General features: G+C 42.9%; 1 protein-coding gene across 1 annotated transcript in view; it reads right to left on the bottom strand.

Moving 5' to 3' along the window:
• CDC45 (cell division cycle 45) overlaps window positions 1-27,158 on the bottom strand; it is a gene marked incomplete in the record, with an annotated part of 100,809 nt that overhangs the window by 18,526 nt on the left and 55,125 nt on the right. Inside the window, 4 exon segments of the mRNA XM_073628954.1 lie at window positions 2,587-2,670; window positions 5,549-5,687; window positions 5,849-6,010; window positions 24,419-24,517. Of these exon segments, the coding sequence (XP_073485055.1) occupies window positions 2,587-2,670; window positions 5,549-5,687; window positions 5,849-6,010; window positions 24,419-24,517 (484 nt within the window).

Consider the following 27,158-nt stretch of genomic DNA (forward strand, 5'->3'; position numbering starts at 1 on the left):
GGTCTCCTTACTAGACAGTTTCTGTATGCACCTATAGCAAAAAGGTTTCACATGGTCCTGTGGGAGCTTATCATTACAGTTCCCACATCTTTTTGACCTGGGAGGAGGGGGGATTTTTGCCCTTCATCTTGTGAGCCCCCTGAGCAGAGCCGCCAGGATCTAGGGAGACAAGACAAAGTCCAAACTTTAACCAGTTTCCTAAGACTTTCTGTGTGTCTCCCCCCCCCCCCCCATGGTGTAGGTAAGACCCCTCTTTACTTCACCACATTCAAATCGGAAGAGGACTCACCACCACTGGCCTCTTCCTGGGCTAAGGTTGCAGCTTTTACCTCCTCTCCATCCATATCTGCTGCTTTGCGAGGTTTTCTGACCCCAAGAGAGGAGTATCGTGAGGCCTCCTGCTTTTCCCTGGAGCGCTGAGTGTCTATCTCCTATACACCGATGATCGGCGCCATTTTGTTGGAGAGCCGCTGTCTGAGGGAGGATTTTGGCCTCTAGTGTCCGAATCCGCCATTTTGGCATAGACCGGAAGTCGGAAGTTACATCGCCCGGAAACGCCGCCATCTTACTCCACCCTGGGATGCTTGCTCCATACACAGGAGCTTCAGCATTCCCTATGAAATCCAGGACCTCCACCAGCCCTACAAGGCACCAAGGTACCAACCTGGCTGGCGTCCTCTACCCCCTCTGCGGCCTAGACACCAGCCTGAGCTCCAGCTCCTTCATCACCTCCGTACCTGACTGGGTGGAAGGAAAAAGCATGAGGTATGTGCTCACAGGAGTTCCAGGATACCCCTCTGTACCCGGGAGGCTCCTTGCCGGGGAAGACTCTCTCCCCCGGCCATTGGGGGGACCCCCTGAGAAGGACAGGGCCATGGCTGGACCCACCACCCTCCCAGGATTTGGCGTCCAGCCCTCGGGGGGGACCATCCGCTACCAGCTTCAGGTCTGAGAAAAAACAACAAACGTTTCGCTGCCGGGAAACACAATCAAGAACTGAGGTGCAGGGGGAAGGGAGGGGCCTTTTAACCTTGTATGTTGATTGTGTTTCCTGTCAGGTGGACCAGTCATCTCTCAGGTTATGCCGTCCTGGAAGATGACTAGAGAAATATATTTGGATTGATGATTAAGGTTAATAAATACAGTATGAGTGAATGACCGTGGTCATTTGATTTGATATGATATGATTTTTCAGCCATAGCCGAGTTGGTAATATGCTAGATGTTTCTGGTAATTAACTAGCTAGTTTGAGAATGACATACAAGGTATCTTGGTATAGAATGTCATGAGAGGTCAAAAATAGACATGTATTTATGTAGAGGAATTATAGGCATTTGTTTAAATACTGTTAACTTGGGACTAGCAAGGTCTCATGCATAATAAATAATATTATTATGTATTTACTTAATGTAGTTAAAGTTGGTAATATGTGTTCATTTTAGTAGACGTTTGGTTATATTACATGATCAGCACATTGCTACAAGTATAGAGAGTGTTACATGTGGGCTCGTCAATCAAAGGCCATATATGATTCTCTGAGTTAGTACCTCCTTTTGTATAGCAATAATTGCTGAAGTTAGTAGAAATGAATGCGTGCCATACAAGTTTCTGAGTCTGAGGTTATGACGTTCACATGTAACATATAAGGCCAACACTTCGAGAGTGAGGGGTGGACACACACACCCACCCCCCCTAGAGATGACACAGACCTATTCACATGAGGACCCTTTGACAAGTTGGAACAGCTGATTTCTCCCAGAAGTCTAAGAACATAATTTCCTGCTTCTTGGTTACACGAGACAGCACTGAAGAAAATCACATGGAAGACACATTTGCCTGAGGAGCCATTACTACAAGCTTGATGCATTTTTCATAAGTATTGCTTCTATTTCATATATTTTTACCTACACTGAACTGCTATACTTTTTACATTGTATCTATGATGCCAACTGTGTGACAATTAACCCACACTTTGTTTTCAAATCAGTCTAACTATCAATGCTATTTATTCATCCAGAAATGCCTTGATATACGAGAATATTAGATATTAATATTCTTCAAGGTTTAATTACTCTAAAAAACTGAAGCCAAACTCCAGCTCCAACTTTATAATCAGTTACAGCAAACAGTTTTTTCCCTTTGGGATATTGGTTTGTCATGAATAAACAAAAGCTGTTAATTTTAATGACTCCTGCCAATATTAAGTGGTTGGTCTCATCTATGAAAACTGATACATTCAGAGTGCTGGAGAGCTTGAGCTTGTGAAAAACAGCAAACTTGCTGGCTGGCTTACCAGATGAAAATAGAAGAAAGCCTAAAAATGAAAACGAATGCAGCCATCACATCTAAGAATTGGTAAGCTGCAATATAATAAATGTTTGCTTTTGGTTTTAATTCTTAATGACATAGGGATCACATAACTTTATTGGCTCATGGAAGAAGTCTAAAAATTGCTCCTAGCCATAACACTGATATTTCCTTCTAAAATATTTGCCCCGTGTCAACATTTCCAATCAGACACCATAAAGAAAAGGCTAGGAAAACATATTAGTGCTAATAGTGTTTAAGACTTGTTTGTTTACTCACAGAACTGACAAATGACTTCAGCAAGTATTTACAGAGAAGACACAAGGAAACAGACTTGGAAAACATCTTCACATCTGGTGTTCCCTGTAAACAGAAAAAAAAAAGTTTCAACAAGACATCTCTACTTGTGCAAGTCCAGTAAAATCAAACTTTCTATTCAGAATTAAAGCAGGAAAAAAATGCAATTCTGTTATGTGTTCAATAAAACCATCAAGTGTACTTTTTAAATCAGAATTAAAAATATATTGGTTTTCTAGAAATCTTTCTAAAAAGAAGCAACCCTCCAGGGCAGGTATCAAGTGGATTTGTACATACAACTACCCTGTTTCCCCGAAAATAAGACCTAGCGTGATTGTCAGTGATGGCTGCAATATAAGCCCTACCCCCCAAATAAGCCCTACCCTGTTTCCCTGAAAATAAGCCCTACCCTGAAAATAAGACCTACAAGGACTTTAACTAGGGCTTATTTGGGGGGTAGGGCATATATTGCAGCCATCACTGACAATCACGCTAGGTCTTATTTTCGGGGAAACAGGGTAGCACTTTTACCTAAAGCTGGTCATAGATGGATCGACATTTGTATGTTTCAGCAGAGACTGGCTGAATTTTGATCCATCTATGGTCACTCCCACTCAACAGAAGTCGATCTAACAATCAGTTAATTGTATACCTGAAGTGTGCTTGTGGCAATGAAAGCAAGATAGGACACATACAGGTGCATCTCAAAAACAGAATATCATCAAAAAAAGGTTAACATATTTCAATAATTAAATTCAAAAAGTGAAACACCAATTTATTTAGATGTGTTACACATAGCGTGATATATTTCAAGCATTTCTTTTTTAAAAGGACACTTTCACACTGGGGCGTTGGCGGTAAAGCTAGCGGCCAAAAAAGGGTTACAAGCCCCCGCAAAGAGCCACTGCCCATTGATTTCAATGGGCGGGGCGCTGCAAAGATGCTGCTTGCAGGACTTTTTCTCCCGTCCTGTAAGCGCACCACTCCAGTGTGAAAGAGGCGCTTTACAGGCACTATAGCGCCTGTAAAGCGCCTCAGTGTGAAAGTGGCCTTAACCTCCCTGGCGGTATGATTATTTCAGATTTTTGATGCTGAAAGCAGTACAATTATTTTGCACGGAAATTTGCCGTTTTATATTGTAGGCCTGTAATTCTTAGGAATAACTCACGTAAATCTGTTCAAACAAGAGTCTAGTAGACATCCCGGGTGTGATAAAGTTTGAAAAATGAAATAAAAAAATTATAATAACTATAAGAAATAATAATATAATAATAAAAATTATTCAATAATGTAATCAAATCAAACACTGAAATTTGCTCAGTTACAGAATTGTCGTTTAATGTTTGATGACGAATTTCCCCACAAATCTCTATCGCTCAATTCTGCAAGTGATTCTAATTTATTATCGCTGTTTTCTAGCTGGTCTAAAAGCACTTTTGATGTAAAGGGACATTTTTTGGTTGCTATGGACAATCACCAGTTTCCAGGCAGAAAGAACAGTATTTAGAATTTAAAACTGCATGCAGGACACTGGGCAGACCACTAGGGACAAAAGGGATGTGTAATTATTTGATACAGTACTGTAAACTGTAAGATTATAGTATATTGTATCTAATACTGTGCGTTCTACTTTTTGAATTTGGCGCTGAACTTCGTCCCTGTGCGTCTCAACGCTCGCAGGGAACGGCGCTCGGCACTGTGAATCGAGCGAGACACGGCTCCTTGCAGATCACAGCGGGGAGATATCGCAGGATCCAGAGGACAAGGAAAGTAACATCTACATGGATCCTGCGATACGATCCAGAGTCTGGCTCAGGGTTACTGCTTTTGGTACTGATAATCCACCCCGAGTCAGACTCGGGAATACCGCCAGGGGGGTTAAGGTTGAGGCTTACAGCTAGTAAAAAAACAAAATTCAGTATCTCAGAAACATAATTACACAAGATCAATACAAAAAAACAAAAACTGGAAAGTTTTTCTTGGTACCTCAATGAAATCTAATTTTAAAGTGAAACTCCAAGCAAAAATCACCTCATCTCAATTATATGCCCCAAATACAAGTGCATCTCATAAAATGTGAATATCATCAAAAAGTTAATTTTATTACTGTCCCTTTAATAAAATACAGGTGCTGCGTTCTCCCTCACCTGCTTAACGCAGCCAAGCAGCTGGTACCGATTCATTGGAAGAGCGCCCATGTACCTAGCCATGGGGATTGGATAGCTACATGTAGGGGAAAACCGACTCCATCTGGGCACCCTGGAAATGTTTCGCCACTAGGTCACATACGGTTTCCTCTAGTTTAGATATTGCTCTACTTGCGCTAGCTGACCCCTCATTTTTGTTAACTTGTCCAAGCGAACTAACGACCCTAAACATCTGAACTTTTCCTTGTCTTTTTTATGGCTGAGCCCTCTGGTCCTCGTATCCTAGACACGGACATGATAGAAAAAAAAAAAAAAAAAAAATTACACACTATTTAAAATGTATTAGCATACTCTCTTTTTCGCACTCCTCATGGAGTGGGGGCTTGTTTTTTTCCTGACCCTACAGGGTTAGAGATTTTTTTCACTTTGTATTTATGTTTATTGGTGCGTTTTGGTTAATGAACAGCAGTCTCCTGACTGTGTTAGTTGGCACATTTAATAGCCAGTCACTGGGGTTATGGGGACCTCAAGCCCTGTTGCCATACGCACAGCTTCGGCGGCAGTGCAGAGGTTATAACGATTCTGCACAAGATGGTACCACTCATTTTAGTGTATCTAAGAGTGGCTTCCCTGTTGCTAGGGAACCTATAGATACCAGTAAGCATGATTGTGTCGTCTGTCTAAAGTTGTTTTTCTCTACTTTCAATGTATTTTTCTACCACAGCAGAAGGGGGAAAAAAAAACAAGCGTTAAGGAAGTATAAATGAGGATGGTGCTGACAAAGCTCTCATACAAACCTCCATGAGATAGCAGTACAGGAAAGGGCCCTGGGACAAGATGAGGTTAGTACAAATACAACTTGCAACAGTCTGCTGAATGGCACGCAAGAGTTTCTTGGCGAGCTCCAAGCCAGTGTGTAACTTGTCCAAGTTGCTCCTGTAAAGGAATTAACCAAAAACGTTGTCAAAAACATAAGCAGCATTGCAACGTTAGAGAAGAAATTATATCCACCTATTTACTGCACACAAAAAAATGAAAAAATATCAACATTTACCGCTGCTAGAAAAGCAAAAAGCAGGTAAAATCTTTTCAAGTACCTGGACAAGCTATCCAAAGCCTTTATAAAGTTATCAGTCCCACCCTCATCCTTCTCTGTGTTCTCCAATAGTGAAATTACAGCAAATACAACATCACTGGCCAGGAATTTATTCTTAAACCCAAACTGCACGCTGAAGGTCTGTACTCTGATGTCTTTCATTCTGTCAGAAATGGAAACAAAGAACAAATTTATAGCACTCTTAAACAAAACATTTACTAAAGTAAGCATGAAAAATGTGGCATTGAGAAGATGTTAGCTAAAAAAAGTATGAGTAAAGCATATTCTGGGTAAGAAGTGGGAAGACTTTTTTTTTTTTTAAACCGCTCTAATACCGCTTACACACGGTCGCACATTCCGACAACAAAAGCCAGGTTTTTTTCCGACGGGTGTTGGCTCAAACTTGTCTTGCATACACATGGTCACACAAATGTTGTCGGAAATTCCGATCGCCAAGAACGCGATGACGTACAACACATATGACGAGCCGAGCAAAATGAAGTTCAATAGCCAGTGCGGCCCTTCTGCTTGATTCCGAGCATGCGTGGAATTTGTGTGTCGGAAATTGTGTACACACGATCGGAATTTACGACAACGGATTTTGTTGTCGGAAAATGTGAATCCAGATCTCAAATTTTATTTGTCGGAAATTCCGACGGAAAATGTGCAATGGAGCCTACATACGGTTGGAATTTCCGACAACAAGCTCACATTGAACATTTGTCGTCGGAAATTCCGACCGTGTGTACGCGGCATTAAGAGTAATCCCATACCAAATTACTTCATTTCAGCCTAGACTATCAGAGTGGTGTCTGCTTCAGCCTATAGTGAAGCCAGGGTGGATTTGATTTAAAACAAGTCCATTTAAATCACTAGTAAAAAGGCTTGATTGAAATAAACTCAATTTAAATAATCATTTTTAAAGAGCAGCTGTCCTCTGTCCCGCAGTGGCTCCTCCTCTGACACGCCGTTGACTCACCGACAGTCCCATTCACTTTAATGGGACAGCTGGGGATGCGGCAGTGACACAACAAGGTGAGGGATGTGGCGGCAGCAGGTGAGTGGATGCCTGCTAACAGGCCGTGCCATGATGGATCTGAAATGACAGATGCTCTTATAAAATGTAAGGACTTATTCTTGCTGGTAGTTAAAATCTTTAATATCTGCAAACAAAATGATGGTTTCCCATTTAGAATAATAAGCATTCAGGTTAGAAAACAGTGATATCAGAACTGGTTCAATCACAGTTTGTAGTGTACATAGATTTGTAAAACAATGGGATAAAGGAATATTCCTAAACTTTGTTTTATCTCGTGGTTACTGTGAAATTGCGTGAATGCATAAACATAGTGCATGTTATCTCAGCTTGCATTCATTGAATGAGTTTACCAAAAATGTAAATATTGCAGACTATACAGTTTCATGCTACATAACCAAGCTTGGTTCCTTGCTGAATAAACTAAATTATTAATGTATCTTAAATAGAAAACTCTGTAGATAGTTTACTCCAGAAGCATTCTATTAGAAAAAAAAAATCTGATTTTTTTAAAGATAAAATAGATTTTTATCTACAGAGTGAAGCAGAAAGCAGTCCACCCTTCCATGCGGACACATGGAAAAATACAAAGAATGTAAAGGGACAATTGCATCTCAACCAAAATGTGAAATATTTTTTTTATCTTGGAGATGTGCACTCTCTAATCACTATAATTCATTTGGGAGCCTTTTATTTTGGAAAACAATTTTTTATTTTTATTATAATACCTGTTGATCCTGCCAGTGATAATCTGCGGGCACTATCCCCCACAGCATCGCCACTGATTGTACACATGTTCTGGGCGTCTACTGCTTACTCTACTTTCTAAATGGCTAAAACTTAAAGCGAACCTTCAGTCATTTTTTCAACATCCCATCTATTAAATCTTCTGCTATTGTTTTAACTTTGGATAGGAAAACTTTTTTCTGCCAGTAAATACCTTACACAGCCCACTTCCCGTTTGTCTTGTCATTAGCCTAGGCTTATGACATCATGCACAGCTCTCTCTCACTCTCGTGAGAGTTTGCCGCCGGGAAGGAAGGGGGGGGGGGTAATGACGACTCATAAGAGGGCCAATGAAAGCTGCAGGGCTGGAGGTGTGTGTGCGCGTGTAAATCCAGGAAGTGAACAGGCAGCAGCTTCAGCTGCCCACAGTTAATGGAGCCGATGCGCGTGCCCGGCAGCTGTGATGTCCACCGGGCACACGAGAGAGAGAGCGAAAATCTGTCAACGTAAACAGACAGATCTCCGCTTGATCGCCCCCTAGTGTTAACCTCTTCCCTGCCAATGACACAATGTCAAAAGTGCCCGATCTGTCCACCACAATGTCAGCCCCTCTAAAAGTTGCAGATCACCGTCATTACTAGAAAAAATTTTTTTTAATAAAAATGCCATAAAATATATCCCCTATTTTGTAGACACCAACTTTGCTCTAACCAATCAATATACGCTTATTGCGATTTTTACCAAAAATATGTAGAAGAATACATATCTGCCTAAACTGAGGAAGAAATTTGTTTTTTTTATTTTTTCGGGGGGATATAGATTTTTTCAAAATTTTTATTTTTGTTTATAGAAAAAAAATGGATGTCAATTTTGTTTGGGTACAGCATCGAACGACTGCACAACTGTCAGTTAAAGTGACGCAGTGCCGTATCGCAAAAAATGGCGCAAAACTCAATATGTTTGACCACGAACGTATCAATATAACAGGTTGCATATTTCCCCAGAAAAGTTTGGAAAATATGAAATATAGTACTCAGAAAATAAGACAATGTAAAAGGCAAAAGCAATCATAAAAAAAAAAAAAAAAATGCACAAGTCGAAACAAAACAAATAAACCAACTAACAGCCAACAGGCCGTAGAACTATAGTGCCATCTCCATAAAGAAATAACAAAAGCAACCTCCAAATGAAAGGACAGATGTACCTTTCTGTTCATCTCACTGGAAGTACGCTGAAATGAACACCTCAAAAGGCCACTTAAGTGCAGTTGACACAAGGATACTAGAAGCTCACAACTGTAATAATCTGTGCGTGATCAATTGTGATGGGGCTAGCCAAGAAGAATCCAACCATGCCTGACAGATGGAAGAAACCTGTGACTGGCATTTCTATGTTGATACGTCAGTTGTTCTCTGATCAATATACTATTGCCCTGTTTTATCCATTGTTTCCAGGTGGGTACATGAGAAGATAGCATGATTCTGGCTATTTGCTTCCAGGCTATGTATAGGAGCCTATGTAAAACTAGGATTACTCAGGGGAACAAGAACCACATCTACTGCTCCCAATTAACAAACTATAGGGTCGAACGGGACTTTGAACATATATACTACAGGTGAGTGTTGCTCACCACCTTCCAGTAACAATATAGTTTAGGGCATTGCCAGAGCAGGTGAATGAAAGTTCCCTAACGATGAAGCTTTAATGGTGTTCTGTAGGCTCTGTAGAGTATATAAAAAAAAAAACCCGACAGTTTGTGTGAGGGTGATACTGAAACTACCGGTATGGACTGTAAACTTATCTCCCAAGTTTCCTTATTCATATCTCCCAGGTCTCTTTCCCATCCCCTCCTACGTGGAAGTGTGGATGAGTTTTGTGTAGTAGAGCTTAAAGTGGAATAGATTTGAGATATCATGCCTTTTTAGTGTGGCACGCTAAATTCTTCCCACATTAAAGGGTGGGCAGACAACACCATGCTGGACTGATGTGCCTGTGCTTCAAGGGCATGGTCAAGTTGTAGATACTTATAAAATTTTTGTCTAGGTAGGGCAAATTCAGCTTGGAGTACAGAAAAGGATTTTAGTACAATCTGTGTATCGGTGTATAATTGTGAGATATAGCGAATACCCGCCATCTCCTAAGTCTGAAACCCCTCCAGTTTATTTCAGTATAGGTATAGTTTTGCCTCAGAGGTGTCTCTAGAATGAAGCACGAGATTCATAAGCTATTCTTAAAAGTAGACCAAAGTCTCTCTAGGAGAAGAGTGGTAGGTAGGCCCTGAGTGAGAGATATTGGGGAACACTGCCTCTAGATGGGACAGAGCTGTGTCATTAGAATCATCAATGAGCAATATACTGTGAATTGGGTCAGAGACATCTGGAAGGCCCCAGCCCCCAAGATGCTGTAACTGGGAAGCTAAGAAATATGTTTTAGGATTGGGAACCGCTAGGCCACCTTGGTCTTTACTATACTGCAACACTGAAAGTCGTATTTTAGCAACCTTTTATCTTTCAAATGAAATGCCTAAAGATAGTTTCAATATGCATAAACCATCTACGAGGAACCCATTGTGGAGAATTATGGAGGATGTAAAGTAATTGCAGGAACCAGACCAATAACTGTCAGGAAGCATTTGCACCATGTATTGCATTTGGCCTAAGGTGGTTTAAACAAAGGGAACATAGATTACGTTTCAAATAGTTGGAAGGGTCTGAAGTGACTTGGACTCCTAGATATTTAAATTGTATCACCAGTTTTAAAAAGCTAGCACAGCCCAGCAGTGGAGAATATAACTCATCTAAGGGGAGTAAAAACAGTTTATGGAGAACCTGGAAAGGGTATCAAAATGAACTATAGGAGACATGACATTTTTAAGGGAGGCATCGGTGTCCCCTAAATAAAGAAATGTGTAATTTTATCTTCCCAAGGTCCTCTAAGGAAGCCTGTCATTTGTGGAGACGCTCTAATTTTCGCTGCCAGGGGTTCCAGGGCTAATGTGGACAGGGGTGACAAAGGGCACCAATGCCTAGTACCCCTATGAAGGGGGAAGGAATCCATCAAGTCCCGTTTGAGCCTTAATTTAACCCTAGGTGCTGAATATAGCATTTGTACCCATTTATTAAAACGGGTACCAAGGGCAAAATATGACACCACCTCCCACAAAGAGCCATTTGATGCTGTCAAAGGCCTCGGCAGCGTCTAGAGATAGAATTGCCCTATTATCTATAGGAATCTGAAGATTTAAAAACAAGCATCTGATGTTAAACACTGTGGATCTAGCAGGAATAAATCCCGACTGGTCCCTATGTATAATTTTAGAGATTAGATTACCTTCACCAAATGCATGAACAGAACTCTGGCCAGGAGTTTGATATCAGATGTCAGCAATGATATGGGCCTGTACGAGTCAGGGAGTAATGCATCCTTGCCAGGTTTAAGTAGGAGGAGAATATAACCACTGCTTTAGCTCCAGTGCATCTGTAAGGACAGATTTTAAACATGGGATAAGGAGATTTGCATATTTCCTATACACCTCTACTGGCAGCCCGTCTGCCCCAGATTTCCCAGGTGGAGAGAGGGCCAGTGCCTCCATCAACTCATAACTGGTAATAGGGACGTTTAACACAGCTCTATCTGACCTTGCGAGTTTGGGCAATCTACAATCACTCAGAAAGACATGAAGATAGTCTGTGGAGGGTGCCACTTTGGAGGAATACAAGTCAGTGTAAAAGTTGCAAAACGTCACGAGTATATTGGCATGTGTATCCACAGTTTCCCCAGAGTCCGTGTTAACTGCAGAGATATACGAGGAGCCCCTCTGAGACTTGGCCAACATAGCTAACATGGGGCCCGTATTTTACCCTTCCTCAAAGAAACTTTGCTGGGAAAAAAAAAAACAAAACTCTTGTTCTCCGCTTTAGTTAGCGATACCTGTTTGGCCATATTCTGTGCCTCCATCCACACTTTTTCGGTGCGGTCTGAAGGGGACTCAATATAAGAGTCCCTGCTTTCCTAACCTCTTGCAACACTGAGTTTTCCCTGCCTCTTGGAAGAAGTCTGTTCTGATAAAATAGACGTCAGGCAAGGCACAGGAGAGCATGGTTCCACCCACTTGACAGGAAACACACCTCCAAACTTTAAAAGGAGGCTCCTTCCCACTTAGTAGTAGTAGTAGAGAACCTCCGGCCCAAGCTGGAACACATAATCAGAATATGGTTAGTCACAGCATAGTAATTTAATACAATAAGGGTGGGTTGCTGCTGTCCTTAAAGACTCCTGGAAAACAAGTTACCGGTACCATAGGACATTATGCAAAAACATTGGACCAACTTTGCGGTTTTGTTCTTTTTTTTAAAGCACAAAACTGTTTTTTACCCCCAAAAAAAGCGTTAAAAAAATTGCTGCGCAAATACCGCGCGAGATAAAAAGTTGCAACAACCGCCATTGTATTCTCTAGGGTCTTTGCTGAAAAAAACAGATAATGTTTTGGGGTTCTATGTAATTTTCTAGCAAATAAATGATGATTTTTGCATGTAGGAGAGAAATGTCAGAATTGGCTTGGGTGCTCCAGAACGCCTGGAGGTGCTCCCCTGCATGTTGGGCCTCAAAATGTGGCCACGCTGTGTAAAAGTCTCACACATGTGGTATCGCCATACTCGTGAGTAATAGCAGAATGTGTTTTGGGGTGTAATTTGTGGTATACATATGCGGTGTGTGAGAAATAACCTGCTAATATGACATTTTTGTGGAAAAAAAAAAAAATCTTGATTTTGCAAAGAATTGTGAGAAAAAATGACAACTTCAAAAAACTCACCATGCCTCTTACTAAATACCTTGGAATGTCTTCTTTCCAAAAAGGGGTCATTTGGGGGGTATTTGTACTTTTCTGGCATGTTAGGGTCTGAAGAATTTAGATAGGCCATCAGTAATTCAGGTGTGATCAATTTTCAGATATTGGCACCATAGCTTTTGGACTCTAACTTTCACAAAGACCAAATAATATACACCGATTTGTACTTATTTTTACCAAAGATATGTAGCAGTATAAATTGTGGCCAAAATTTATGGAGAAAAAAAATTACTAATTTGCTAAATTTTATAACAGAAACAAAGAAAATTTAATTTTTTTACCGAATTTTTAGTCTTTTTTCTTTTATAGCGCAAAAAATAAAAAAACCCAACGGTGATTAAATACCACCAAAAGAAAGCTCTATTTGTGTGAAAAAAAAGGACAAAAATTTCATATGGGTAGCGTTGCATGACTGAGTAATTGTCATTCAAAATGTGAGCACCGAAAGATGAAAATTGGTCTGGTTAGGAAGGGGGTTTAAGTGCCCAGTTGTCAAGTGGTTAAAAGTGTCCCAAACTATCAAAGACGCAGCTGTATCTGCATTTTCCAGCCAATAATTACATAACGCATTCAGCAAGTCCTCCTGAACTTTCAGGTCTGCTATCCAGTGCCCAGTCTCCACAATTTCCATCCAACAGGAGGCCCCAGTAGCATAGTTATCATGAGGGGGGCATGATCCGAAATGCCTCTGGAAAGGATCTGCACCTTTGACACCCGCTGCAGCAACGCTCGGGTAATGAACACCAGTTCTATGTGGGAGAGGGTCTGAAACGCAGACGAGTGACAAGTGTACACTCTGACGCCAGGTGTCTATTAACTCAAAGGTGGTTGCCCACTGTAAAAGATCTGGTGACCTTCTAGCAGACGGGTGGAGCCTGTCTAGGGTCAGACATGGAGCCAGATTAAAGTCCCCCAGCAAGATAACATTCTGCATTCCATATTGTATGACATGCTGCATAATATCATACAAGAGGGAAACATCAGCAGGTGGTGGTAGGTACAGTCCCACCAAAACATATGTAGTGGCGATATAAGCATGCATAATTATCCATCTTCCACCCGGATCTATCTTGACATGTTGGAGTTGGAAAGGGAGGGATCTGTGGACAAGCACGCTCACCCCCCTAGAGTAGCTAGAGTAGGTGGCATGATAATGACTGCTCACCCAGGCCTTTTTAAGACCAAGGACTCAGGAACCCACAAGATGAGTCTTCTGCAAAACAAAATTTGGGGGAGTATATTTTTTGAGAGATGTGAAAACAAGGGAGCGCTTAACCTCCGAGTTCAGTCCTTGGACATTTCAGGAGAGTACTGAAAAATTAGCCATAGGGGGTAAGAATAAATGGACCCCCAGAGAGCAGTACAGCAGCCCCTTATCACAAGGAGCACAACACCTATCTGGGTGGAAGACCGTTTTGCAGTGCAAGCAGTACCATAGAAATTAAAGATTTCTAAGACGTATACATTGTTAACCATACTAGTAAACGTTGGGAAATATTGTGATGAGAAACCATGAAAAATAAAACCAAAAAAGATCAGCAAAGGCTGACCCCCCCACCCCCCAGATCCCCCAAACTGGAATCATGCATATCTCCCCTAACCCAGTCTTTTTAGAGTAACCAAATCTGGGAGGCGTGTACCAATCAGCAAGGGACAGCCAGTCAGCCCTCCACTTCTGACTCACAGAGGGGATACCGCAACCCCAGTTGAAAGGGAGCACACAGCAACATTCCCAGCAGGAGATGCTAGAGTTCTAGTACTAAAAACAGTCATAAGGTAGTATGTAAGTGCAATTCACCTGGGCTAACCAGGGGCAGAAAACTTAGAAGTCTGTTGCATAAAGACCTGGAACAGTTCAGGAACGCAGGCATGGTGAGGCATATCCCTAAAGGCAAATATGGGGACAGTCACCCACCGCAGCAGTGAACACAGTCAATATAACCATGCAGAACAAATAGGAACTTGGATTCCACTGTGCCTCAGGGAACAGTGCCAACCCTCCAGGGCTAACATGGAACTCTGAGCAGGCATATAATTCAACCTTTGGCTCCTAGAGCCACAAACAAGAAGCGAGTAGGATTCGCTGGCAGATAATTAGGGAGGAGGTAGAACCCTCTCATTTCAGGGATGACAGTGACTTCAGCCACGAGGTGGAACCCCGGGGATTGGTGAAAAACCGAACCACGTCACCATCCACTACCCGCAGTTTCGCCAGAAAGAGGATGCTATGTTCAATGCCTTTTGCCCTCATGGCCGCATCTAACGACCTGCGTTGCTTCTGTGCTTCCACAGTATAGTCTGTGAATAGGAGCAGCTTCTTTTTTTTGATAGGAGATCTCCCTCACAGCTCATGCTGTCCTCAGAAGCTCGTCCCGATCCCTAAAGCTCAGCAGCCGCAGGATCAGCGTGTGAGAAGGGGAACGGGCTGGGCCCCGCTGTGGTGGCACTCTGTGCGCTCTCTGCACAGTGAAGTATGGAGAGTTGGGCCGCTGGTAGCAGGGAGAGTAGCAGATCTTCCACAAAAGTAGACAGGTTCGGCCCCTCTGCTCCCTCCGCCAGACCCACAATGTGCAGATTATTCCGTCTCCTAAGATTCTCTGCGTCCTCTGCACGTCATTCAAGGACCTTTACTTTAGTTTGTAAGGTTCGAATAGCTGCAGTGTGCTCCTCCGTGATATCCTCCACGCGGCCGACCCGTTGTTCTGCGACCACAAGCCGAGCACAGATCTTATCAAGATCCTGTCTGATCAGGCCGGTATCAATCTGTACAGCCTCCAGCTTCCTCGCCAGAGCCGTTATCGCCGCTATTACCTCGGGTATGACAGGGAGTGAAGGAGAGGCTTCCTCCACAGGTGTCACCTGGGTGGCCATTTTGGATCTCCTTCCCGGGCTTCCTGCCCCCCACAGTGTAGGGCTGTCAGGCTCAGGTATACACTGGGGAAATCTGAGTCTCTTACCACCCTTCCGTCTGCCAGATGATTTGGAAGGCATAGAGGGTCAGTTCATTCAGTGTAGGGTTATTCCATGCAGGCAGGAGAATAGTAACGGATAGTACTCTAGCAGAGCTCCGGGAAGCACGTATGCTCACGCCGTCATCTTGGACACGGCCCCAGCATTCGATTGGAGAAGGCAAAGCTAGCCCAAACCTAAATAGGTTTGTCCATTTGACTAACTCCGCTTGCTCAGTGGGGTATCGATCCGCTGATCAGGCAGATGACAGGTCCGTCTCTGCTCACTGTGCTGAGACAGACTGGTCAGTCTAATTCCCTATGGGGAGATCGGATGCAAACGGACCGCCTGTCCGTTTTCATCCAATCGACGGATGGAAAAATAGGATTTTTATAACAGCTTACCTGTAAAATCCTATATTCTTTATCGTACACCATGGGACAGAGCCTTAAGTAATAACTTAATGGGACGTCCCATAGCAATACTATTTGAGGGGAGGGAGACACAACCCGCAGGGTACCTCCAGACATGAGGATCTATACTGCTGCCTGCAGCACACTGCGCCCGAAGGAGATATCCTCATACCTACTTACATCCACTAGATAAAACTTGGTGAATGTATGCACTTTAGACCAAGTTGCGGCCTTACAGATCTGAGCCATGGAGGCCTGGTGACGCACTACCCAAGAAGCACTTGATAGCTGGATGCTGGGACGTGTGGCTGGTCTTTTCAACCACTCTCTGCTAAGTTACCAGATTTACCCCCCCTTTTTTTGCCAGATCATCAATCTTACTAACTTACTACTACTAACAGGGACTCCATTTATCCCAGTATTACTCTGGCCGCCATGGTGCCGTGAAGCGCGGGGGGGAACCTCTTCCTCTTGAGGACAATATTATTCAGCTTATACCCACAGACCTCTCTGATGCCCACCTTGTCTTAAGACAGCAATCCCACCAGCTTCAATATCCGGTGCTATTTTGACTCCAAGTTTTTAATGTGATTTAACGAAGCATTGTAACAACTGTTTCATCATTTAACATTACATGAACCCCTCTTTTTTTCTGCACCCCTGAAGAAGGACTAAACTATATCCCGAAACGCGTTGGGTGTGAGGAGAGTTCTTTTCATGTATCTACCTTGTATGGTGATAGAAACGAATTGCTTAGATTTATCAATGTTTCGTTACAATTTTTTAAACTTTGTTTATTCATAAAAAAAATGTGTTTATTATATTGTTGCATATTTTGGTATACTTTTAAATAGTACATTACTAAGTGCCTTAAAAGTCCACCCAGGGGAACCCTTTTTGTATGCCCAAGAAGCACTAACTGCCCTGGTAGAGTGCGCTCTGACATGAAAAATAGGATTTTTAAAACAGCTTACCTGTAAAATCCTTTTCTTTGAAGTAAATCATGGGACACAGAGCCATAGTAGTAGTTACTATGTGGGTTATAGGCCACCTTCAGGTGATGGACACTGGCACACCCTAAGACAGGAAGTCCACTCCCTATATAACCCCTCCCACTACTGGGAGTACCTCAGTTTTTGTAGCAAAGCAATACACGTGTATACCAGAAAGAAGGGAGGGACCTCTGTGTCCCGTGATGTACTTCAAAGAAAAGGATTTTTCAGGTAAGCCATTTTAAAAATCCTATTTTCTTATCGTACTTCACGGGACACAGAGCCATAGAAGTTACAATGTGGGATGTCCCATAGCAATGCCAACTGAAGGGAGGGAGACAACAAAAGTAGGGCACCATGAGATCAGAGGACTTATACTGCTGCCTGCAACACACTGTGCCCAAAGGCGATATCCTCATGACCTTTTAAATCTACTTGATAGAATCTGGTAAATGTATGGATTGAAGACCAAAGTTGTGGCCTTGCAGATTTGAGCCATGGAGGCTTGGTGATGCACTGCCCAGGAAGTACTAACAGCCCTGGTGGAGTGCGTTTTAATGTGAAAAGGTGGAACTTTCCTCTTTAAACCATAAGCTTGAACCATCACTTGTCAAATCCATTTAGAAATAGTAGATTTCGATGCCGCTTGCCCTCTTTTAGGACCTTCAGGCAACACATTCGTTTTTCAAATCTGAGCAGTCACCTTTAAGTAGACCTTGACTGCTCTCACCACATCAAGAGAATGTAGCGATTGTTCTTCCATAGAACAGGGTTCTGGAAAAAAAAAAAAAAAGGAAGAACATCCTGGTTTAAATAGAAAGTTAGGATGAGGATGCAATACTACCTTATACTTGTTATTATTATTATTATTATTCAGGATTTATATAGCGCCAACAGTTTACGCAGCGCTTTACAATATAAAAGGGAGACAATACAGTTATAATATAATACAATACAATACAATAGGATTAAGAGGGCCCTGCTCAGAAGAGCTTACAATCTAATACTTGTGAATAATAATATGGCTCTTTACAAGCAAGAGCGGCCAACTCCAATACCCTTCTTTCAGAGGATATGGTTACCAGAAAAACTAGTTTCCTTGTCAAAAGGACCAAGGAAATATGTCGTATTGGCTCAAAAAGGCTGGTTTTTGTAACGCCGACAGAACTAAATTCAAGTCCCGAGGGTTCAAGGGTGAACTAACCGGGGAATTAAGCTGCGTGACCCCCTGAAAAAACTACGAACCAAAGAATGCGAAGTGGTCGTTGAAACAATACCGATAAGGCAGAGACCTGGCCTTTGAAAGTACTCAAAGCCAGCTTCATTTCTAACCCCACCTGCAGAAAGTCAAGGATTCTACCCATGACATACCTCCTGGGGTGCCAACACCTGGATTCATCCCAGGACACATATGCCTTCCAGACTCTATAATATGTGATTCTGGAGGCCGGATTCCTTGCATTAACCAAGGTAGATACCACTGAACTTGACAGCTCACGTTTCTTCAGAATGTGGGACTCAATAGACAAACCGTTAAATTTAGTGTTTATAAAAGGTAGGATGTAATACCAGACCTTGCAAGAGAAGGTCTGGATGTGGTGGTAGGGTCCACGGGACCCCTACTGCCATCCTTATGATCTCTGCATACCAAGATCTCCTGGGCCACAAGAATCACAACTTCCCTTCCTGCTTGCTCCTGCAAAGAAGTCGTGGACGCAGGCAGAATAGGAGGGAATGCATAAATCAGTGAGAACTGATGCCACGGGAATAGCAAGGCATCTGCTCCGCATGCTAGCGGATCCTTTGTTCATGACACAAAGTTGTTGATTTCTTTGTTGAACCTGTACGTAAACAGATCTACGTCTGGGATCGCCCATCTTTGACAGGAAGATATCTGGGTGAAGGAACCATTCTCCCGGGAACAACTGCTGGCAATTCAAGTAGTCCGCCTGCCAATTTTCTATTCCTAGAATGAAGACTGCTGATAGGCAAAGTACATTGTTTTCTGCCCAAGATAGGATATGATTCACCTCTCTCTGGGCCGCACAACTTCTTGTGCCCCCTTGGTGATTGATATAGGCCATTGCTGTGGCATTCTCGGATTGGATCCTGACAGGGCAATTCCGTCAACTGAACGTTCAGGCCCTCGGGGCCAAGTGCTCTGCCCGAATCTCTAGAATGTTAATGGGCAAGGTCATTTCTGATCTGGACCACTTATCTTGGAAAGTTGCCTATTCCAGGACTGCTCACGAACCTAAAAAAAAAAAAAAAAAAGAAAAAAAAAAAAAAAAAGTTGGCATATGTTACCACTTCCCAGGTAACTGTAGGAAGGATTTTCCCTTAGTGCGAGTGGGGGCGCCTCCTCATAAGGAGGCTTTAGTATTTTGCAAGTTTCCTCCCCCAAGACTTGTTTTGTCCCTGAGGATCACCTCTTTAACTTGACAGCGGAGGCCTGTCGTGACTGCCTGGAGGCCGATGCCCCTGGCACTGGAGAAGGACTTTGTTAAAATTAAATAAATTTACTCCTTTTCTTAAATGGCAAAGGGGTACTTTTCCCACTAGAAATTCTTTGGATGCATTACCCAAATCATCCCCAAAACAGCCGTTTCACCGCAAAAAGACTAGCCAGGAGCTTCTTGCATGGTGCTTAGCGAAAGGCGCGAGGTCTCTAGGATAGAATCTCTTCACATCCCAGGTGTCTCCTATCTCTTGCGTGTCGTTCTAGAGTTTGATTATTTGGGCAGGTCTCTATTTGAGACCATTTCTGGATTGGCTGAACCTGAAGTCCCTATATATACCCATGATCAAACTTTAATCATTCAGCTATGAATAAGCGCCATGATGGGACGTGAAACATGCTAGCTAATCTTTCCTGTTCCTCCCTGTACATGAGGTGACTGCATTTGGATTTTATTTCTTCATATCAATAAAAAGAAACCTTCAATGGTGTGCGGCCGTCCAGGATTTTTTTCTTTCCTTCTAAGCCCTGCAAGGCAGAGGAAAATGCATCTTCAGTCACGTATACAGGGGCTGAAGTGTGAGAAGCAGTTGCACCACCAATTGCTTCCAATGACTCACCCTGGCTTGTCATGTCAGGTATCTCCAGAGAGAATGACAATGTGGAGGCATGTCTGGAGTTCCCAGCACCTGGGGGTGGTTTTGGCTTTGAAGCCATAGTGCAAAGCACAAAAAGCTAAAAAGGTACTCTAAGAACTGTTCTATTTACTTGAATAATAGGAAAAACAGTGGTAGCATAGAATGATCTAATGCTAAACAATACGTTTTTTTCTGTACTGCAAATGCCTGTGTAAACCCCTCACGTGCACCAGCGCTTCTGTGTCCTGTGGCAGCCTTGCTTCAGCTGCTCTGATAGACACTGTCCGTTTCCCAGAGTATAAGCTTTTTCAGGAGAGGGGAGGAAGAGGGATGGCAAGAAGAGGGAGGGAGGGCGAGAGGAGAGGGGAAGAAGAGGGAGGGCGAGAGGAGAGGGGAAGAAGGGGGAGGGCGAGAGGGGAAGAAGAGGGAGGGCGAGAGGAGAGGGGAAGAAGGGGGAGGGCGAGAGGAGAGGGGAAGAAGAGGGAGGGCGAGAGGAGAGGGGAAGAAGAGGGAGGGCGAGAGGAGAGGGGAAGAAGAGGGAGGGCGAGAGGAGAGGGGAAGAAGGGGGAGGGCGAGAGGAGAGGGGAAGAAGAGGGAGGGCGAGAGGAGAGGGGAAGAAGAGGGAGGGCGAGAGGAGAGGGGAAGAAGAGGGAGGGCGAGAGGAGAGGGGAAGAAGGGGGAGGGCGAGAGGAGAGGGGAAGAAGGGGGAGGGCGAGAGGAGAGGGGAAGAAGGGGGAGGGCGAGAGGAGAGGGGAAGAAGGGGGAGGGCGAGAGGAGAGGGGAAGAAGGGGGAGGGCGAGAGGAGAGGGGAAGAAGGGGGAGGGCGAGAGGAGAGGGGAAGAAGGGGGAGGGCGAGAGGAGAGGGGAAGAAGAGGGAGGGCGAGAGGAGAGGGGAAGAAGAGGGAGGGCGAGAGGAGAGGGGAAGAAGAGGGAGGGCGAGAGGAGAAGAAGGGGGGGGGGGGAGGGAGAGGGAGGGGAGGAAGAAGGGGGGGAGGGGGGGGGGAAGGGGATTTACACAGCCTTTTTATCAGCTTTTCAGATTTATGCTTGTTTAAACATAACAGGTATCCCTATCCACTCAGTTTCCCCATTTATGGGGAGAGGAGATCCCCCCTCCAGCTGCTGAGACACACGCTATATTAGCACAGATTTAAACATGGTCTATAAACTATTACTCCCTCTAGAGGAGTTTTTAAGGCATTTTACAATATAGTTGAAAGAAAAGTCATAGGTGGACTTTGCCGTTCCTATGCTTTCCTCTTACCTTTTCCTCGCTGCAGGATACTGCTGTAAACAGACAGATCCAAACTTCACCCATCACGGCAGGCAGTGCGTTTATACCTTCAAAGACTGGGGCCCTTTTAATAGGGGTTCCACTCCTTTGGACCATGTATAGCACCCCTCAAGACAGCTTTAGGTAATGTAGCAAGACCAAAAAGAGTCCTTGCTCCTAGGGTCCAGCCCTCAAAGAGGAGCGTTACAGGCAAAACCTCGTTCTTCTATGCAAGGCCCGAGTACCATCCTGGAGCCGCAGTGGCGGGATGGATCCGGTTGTGGAGGCTTTTTAAATCCAGCATGGATCCCTCCTGGAGCTCCGCAGAGCACATCTTCACTCGTGACCAACACCTTAGACACTGGCAAAAAAACTGAGGTACTCCTGGAAGGAGGAGGGGTTATATAGGGGAGTCAACTTCCTGTATTGGGTGTGCCAGTGTCAACACCTGAAGGTGGCTATAACCCACTAAGTAAATACTTAAGGCTGTGTCCTATGATGTACGATAAAGAAAAAACTTATCTGGGTGATCCCACTCAGATACAAAAAGCTTTACCAGCAATTAATAGGCAGGAAAGGCATGCACAGCTTGAGGAGGCTTTAGCGAACCCAAACACTCAGTTAAGGGTACATAAATGTGGAGTGGACCATTCAGTAAGAAATTGCACCATCAATCTTACAGATTGTGAAGCTGATCCCCCCAGCATTTGACCCCTCAGAAGAGGAGTCATGAGCCTCACCACGGTCCCGAGAGGGAAATTCATCTTCTCCTGCCCCCAGTTCCTTAGTTTGAGGGTCCTGAGTAATGGAAGAGAACCGGTCGTATTTTGTCCCACACTGGGATGCGATTAAAGTCGCTAACTTTTTTTTTTTTCACACATTTCGTGGCTGGGGAAAAGAAACCTCTTTAGTAAAATAGACAGGGGCTGTAGTGTTGAAAACAGTCACTCCCTCTCAGGGGAGGATGCCATTGTAGAGATGAGTAGGCTTTCCAGAGCTTGAGGGAGATCCTTTTAGCCCTTTTTTGGGGGTGTTTCAACCCCCCCCTTTTGACCATAGCCTAATGCACAAATGCAGAGGTACTACCAGAAGAAATCGCATCCATTGCTTGAGCAATAGTCCAGCCACTGCCGCTGCTATTAACGCACAGCCTGATGCTTTTAGTAAATGTGCCAAGGGAATGCTTGCGTCACCAACCTCTTGCATGCCCCTTTTTGCGCTTTGTCCCTCCAACATCTGCAGCCAGCACAAATGGAGCTTTTAAACAAACTCCCATGCTGGACGTTGCAGGGCACCAACGCTGCTCTATGCCCAGCCCCCTCCATCACATTTCACCCCCTTTTATGGAAAGAGGGTTTTCCCCCCGCGAGTCTCCGATCCATCGGGATTGGCTTTTATGTGGGGAGGGAAATGGCGAGGAGGAGACCTGAAACCAGCCGCCGTGCAGGGGCTGTGAAACAAACGGAGCGGCATTGCCGAACGTTTTTTGGCTTCCCCCTTACTAAGAAGAGGGGAGGCTTGGACAGGCGATTTGTTGAAGAAACCCCCCCCCCCCCCAATCTTACCGGAGGTCTGAGCTGCTCGCTGGAGGGAAGCCTGCTGTTTCTGCTGCACAGCGTGATCTCTAAGGAAAGCATGGCAAGGCGCATGGCAAGGCGCATGCTCTGTACAGCCAACAGTGGTGACTCTTAGGCATGACAATATTTACTTTTTTAATAGAGGCATTTCAAAAAAAAATTATTTTTTTTTTAAATTTCTTAGAAGTTTCCACTTACCTTTCCCACCACAGGGTTCTCTGTGGTAAAACTGACAGACCCAATCTTCACTCCTCACGGTGGGCTCCATTACCAAACCTTCAGGAACCGGGGACCCTTGGGGAACCCACACTCCTGAACCTGTAAAGCACCCCACCAGTAAAACTTTATGGCTGAAAAAAACCAAAGCTCTGGATCCCGGGGTCCAGCTCTCTAAAAAGAGAAGTGTTGCAGGCAAAACCTTGTTTCTTTGGACACGAGGCCCGGGTACCATTCAATTTGGCCTAGAAAAGACACTTTGAATGGATCTCGTTGCATAGCTTCCCCCAGCAAAGGAGTCTTCCAGTGGAACTCAGCACAGCACATCTTTATTCGTGACCAACACCTAAGACACTGGCGAAAAAACTGAGGTACTCCCAGTAGTGGGAGTGGTTATATAAGGAGTGGACATCCTGTCTTAGGGTGTGCCAGTGTCCATCACCTGAAGGTGGCCTATAACCCACATAGTAACTACTATGGCTCTGTGTCCCGAGATGTACAATAAGAAAATAATTTACTGTCAGTACTGTGCATCAGTCAGAACCATGCTGTGTCTGTGCCTCTTGCCCATCACTTCATCGACCTGACTGTCAATTTTTTTTTTATTAGCACAGGTCTACCCTGCTATACAGGCTAATAAGGAGTATCTATACACAGGTTCTAAATTTTGAGAATTCAATGTGTACATGACCATTAAAGCCATTGAGCACCTATGAGTGTAAGCAAAAATTCATGGAACTTTTAGTACAGAAAGGAAAGTAATTGGTGTAGGCTGAGTGTTTTAAAGTTTGATAGAGACACTAGTAGGCCACACAGAAACAGGAGAGAGGTGGTGGCCAGCACTTGTAATCAGAGAGAAATAGGAACACCCAAGGGGGGAGGGGGGGGGGGGTGGGGGAGTCAGGTGAAACCATCCCTGCCAGGAGGAGACAGTGATTATTGCTAACAACTATAACAGCCACTTGCAATAATCACATGTAAAATACGGCAGGCTGGTTGTACCAAACTTAGTCAATCAACTTTGGTACATTCAGCCCACCCATACATGGTTAGAATCTCACCCGAGTTTCTGCTGAACAGACTTGAGACTAGTAGAATTGCAAGTCATGGAAGCAAGTACAATGATGAGTAGGGGACCTGTGTGACAGATCAGCAGGAGGGGAGAGAAAGACTGTCAAATGGTAGTTGGGCAGTGGAGAAAAAGCAAAGCCAATACACTTGTACTGTATGCAACAACCCTGTCCTTATCAGTAAGTCTCGCTCACAGCAGTACTGAGAACCAACGAAACTGCTTAACCACTGTGGGAGTTATGGCAATTCCCAGAAGCTTGTTTGTACATAAAACACACACACTTCGGCAGAAAAAAAAATAAAAAAATAGTTCAATTATTTACTTTCGGGGGGGGCGAGAGAGACAGAGAGACACAGAGACAGAGAATATTACCCAAATTTGTTGGCAGATTCTTCTATCATTTCCCGAAGATTTTCCTTTAGGGATATGTCCATGGAGTTAAATTTCTGTTTCACCTGCTTTAAAGGCAGTCTAGGAAAAGAACCACACATATTTAAAAAAACAGTTATAAAGTATAGAAATTAAGCCACATCCAATTACATGTGTCTCTCCAATGTTCAAGGGTTAGTTATAAAGAAAATATTGGTGGCCTGCACTTTGTTGTGTGCACAATATTAACCTCCAAGTAATTTTCTCTAAGCAGGCCAAAGTCATAATTAAGGTTAGATCTTAATTCTTTGGCTGTGTGAGAATTTCCCTGAGTTTGAACGCAATCTAGGTTTTTTTTTTCTTCTTTTTTACAGTTTAAAAGGAACAAGAAAAAAGTAAAACATTTGGACTATATTCATAAGCTGCAGTGCTAGAAAAAAAACAAAACATAAAACTTAATTTGGCAGATACAATCTACAAGTAGTCGGGAAAAAAATAAATAAAAATAATGTGTTGCATTTTCCAGGTTAGTGGAAACAAGGGAAAACCAGTCTTTATATCAACAGCAAAAGGTAAATGGTTACAGCAGCACTGAGATGCAATGAAGCATGAAAAAGGTAAAAACAAAAAGTAGGATTTTTTGTACTCACTAGAAAATCCATTGAGGAACACAGCTTGATTATAATAAGCAACCTGGGTAATACTGCCGGAAAACTACAGGAAAAACGAACACTAGGCCCCTTGAGAATATAACCCCTCCCACCAGCTCACGCTAGCAAGCTGTCCGAGAAAAATAATTTTACAGCGAGTACATAAATCTTATTTTCTCAAGTCATCCATTGAGGGGCACATCTGGATATTAGGCAACATTGAAAAAAAAAAAGGACAAAAAAAAAAAAGAAAAAAAGAAAGAAAAAAAAAAAAAAAAGAAAAAAAAGGGAAGGGCATCACGTAGCCACTTGCAGAACCTTTCAAACAAAAACTAGCATCTGATAAGACACACATTGACTTTGTAATTTAATGTATAAGGACCAGTTTTCACACCATGAATCGCATAGCACCACTGTGATTTTGGCCCATTCATTTAAATTTTCTGAAATCATGCTGGACCTCAGAAAAAGTATTGAATGCTCAAAACGCAGAGCAACTGGATTGCATGAGACTGTGTTTGCAACCTGCGTTTTGGGTGTCGTTAGCATTGCACTGGCACACACTGCAGATCACAGTGCGTTTTGAACACGGCACAGAACACGAGTTCTGGTGCTTTAAAAGACCAGGCTGCAGCTTTGCACATCTGTGACCCTGTAGTTAACATTTAAAAAAAAAAAAAATATTCTGGAAGGAAGACAACACAGTAAGACCTAATACATGGTTTTGCAGTTTTTCTGACAGGACTATAATAAATATATAGTCAGGTGTGAAGCTACATGAGGGATGGGTTCAGATGCTGCTTTTCCCTACACAGAACCCTTAAAATTATAGTAAAATGTTGGAGATAGAGATAGAGATGATAGAGATAGAGATAGAGATGATAGAGATAGAGATGATAGAGATAGAGATGATAGAGATAGAGATGATAGAGATAGAGATGATAGAGATAGAGATAGAGATGATAGAGATAGAGATGATAGAGATAGAGATAGAGATAGAGATGATAGAGATAGAGATGATAGAGATAGAGATGATAGAGATAGAGATGATAGAGATGATAGAGATAGAGATGATAGAGATAGAGATGATAGAGATGATAGAGATAGAGATGATAGAGATAGAGATAGAGATAGAGATAGAGATGATAGAGATAGAGATGATAGAGATAGAGATAGAGATGATAGAGATAGAGATAGAGATAGAGATGATAGAGATAGAGATGATAGAGATAGAGATGATAGAGATAGAGATAGAGATGATAGAGATAGAGATAGAGATGATAGAGATGATAGAGATGATAGAGATGATAGAGATGACAGAGATAGAGATGACAGAGATAGAGATGACAGAGATGATAGAGATAGAGATGGAGATGATAGAGATAGAGATGACAGAGATGATAGAGATAGAGATGGAGATGATAGAGATAGAGATGGAGATGATAGAGATAGAGATGATAGAGACAGAGATAGAGATGATAGAGACAGAGATAGAGATGATAGAGATAGAGATAGAGATGATAGAGATAGAGATAGAGATGATAGAGATAGAGATAGAGATAGAGATGATAGAGATAGAGATGATAGAGATAGAGATAGAGACAGAGACAGAGAGATATAAATAAAATAAATGTTACCTGCAATTGCAATAGTTTAGTATATATATATTATATATAATATATATATATATATATATATATATATATATATATATATATAATATATACTATTTAGTAATAGTATTTTACCTTAATCCATAGAATGCATTAAGGAAAAAAAAAAACAAAAAAAAAAAACCCCGCCTTTAGAATCACTTTAAATCAGTTCTTTCTTCTGCCTAAGACTACTTGTCCCATGAAACATTGCTTCTCACACATTTACTGACATGTATGGGTGGTGTACGGAGCTGTATGTGTGTTGCACTGTGTATATGGACATGTACATGTACATACAGTGCAGCACACATACAGCTCAGTACACTGTTCATACAGGAGATGCAAATAATGCATTCTGTATGAAGGCCAGCTAACTGGCTCAGCAATTGATAATAAAAATAGTTGTCAATTTTCATCATCGATTATGTTGATTAGCTA

The sequence above is a fragment of the Aquarana catesbeiana genome, linkage group LG01 (genome assembly GCF_042186555.1).
Source record: "Aquarana catesbeiana isolate 2022-GZ linkage group LG01, ASM4218655v1, whole genome shotgun sequence".
Taxonomy (NCBI): domain Eukaryota; kingdom Metazoa; phylum Chordata; class Amphibia; order Anura; family Ranidae; genus Aquarana; species Aquarana catesbeiana.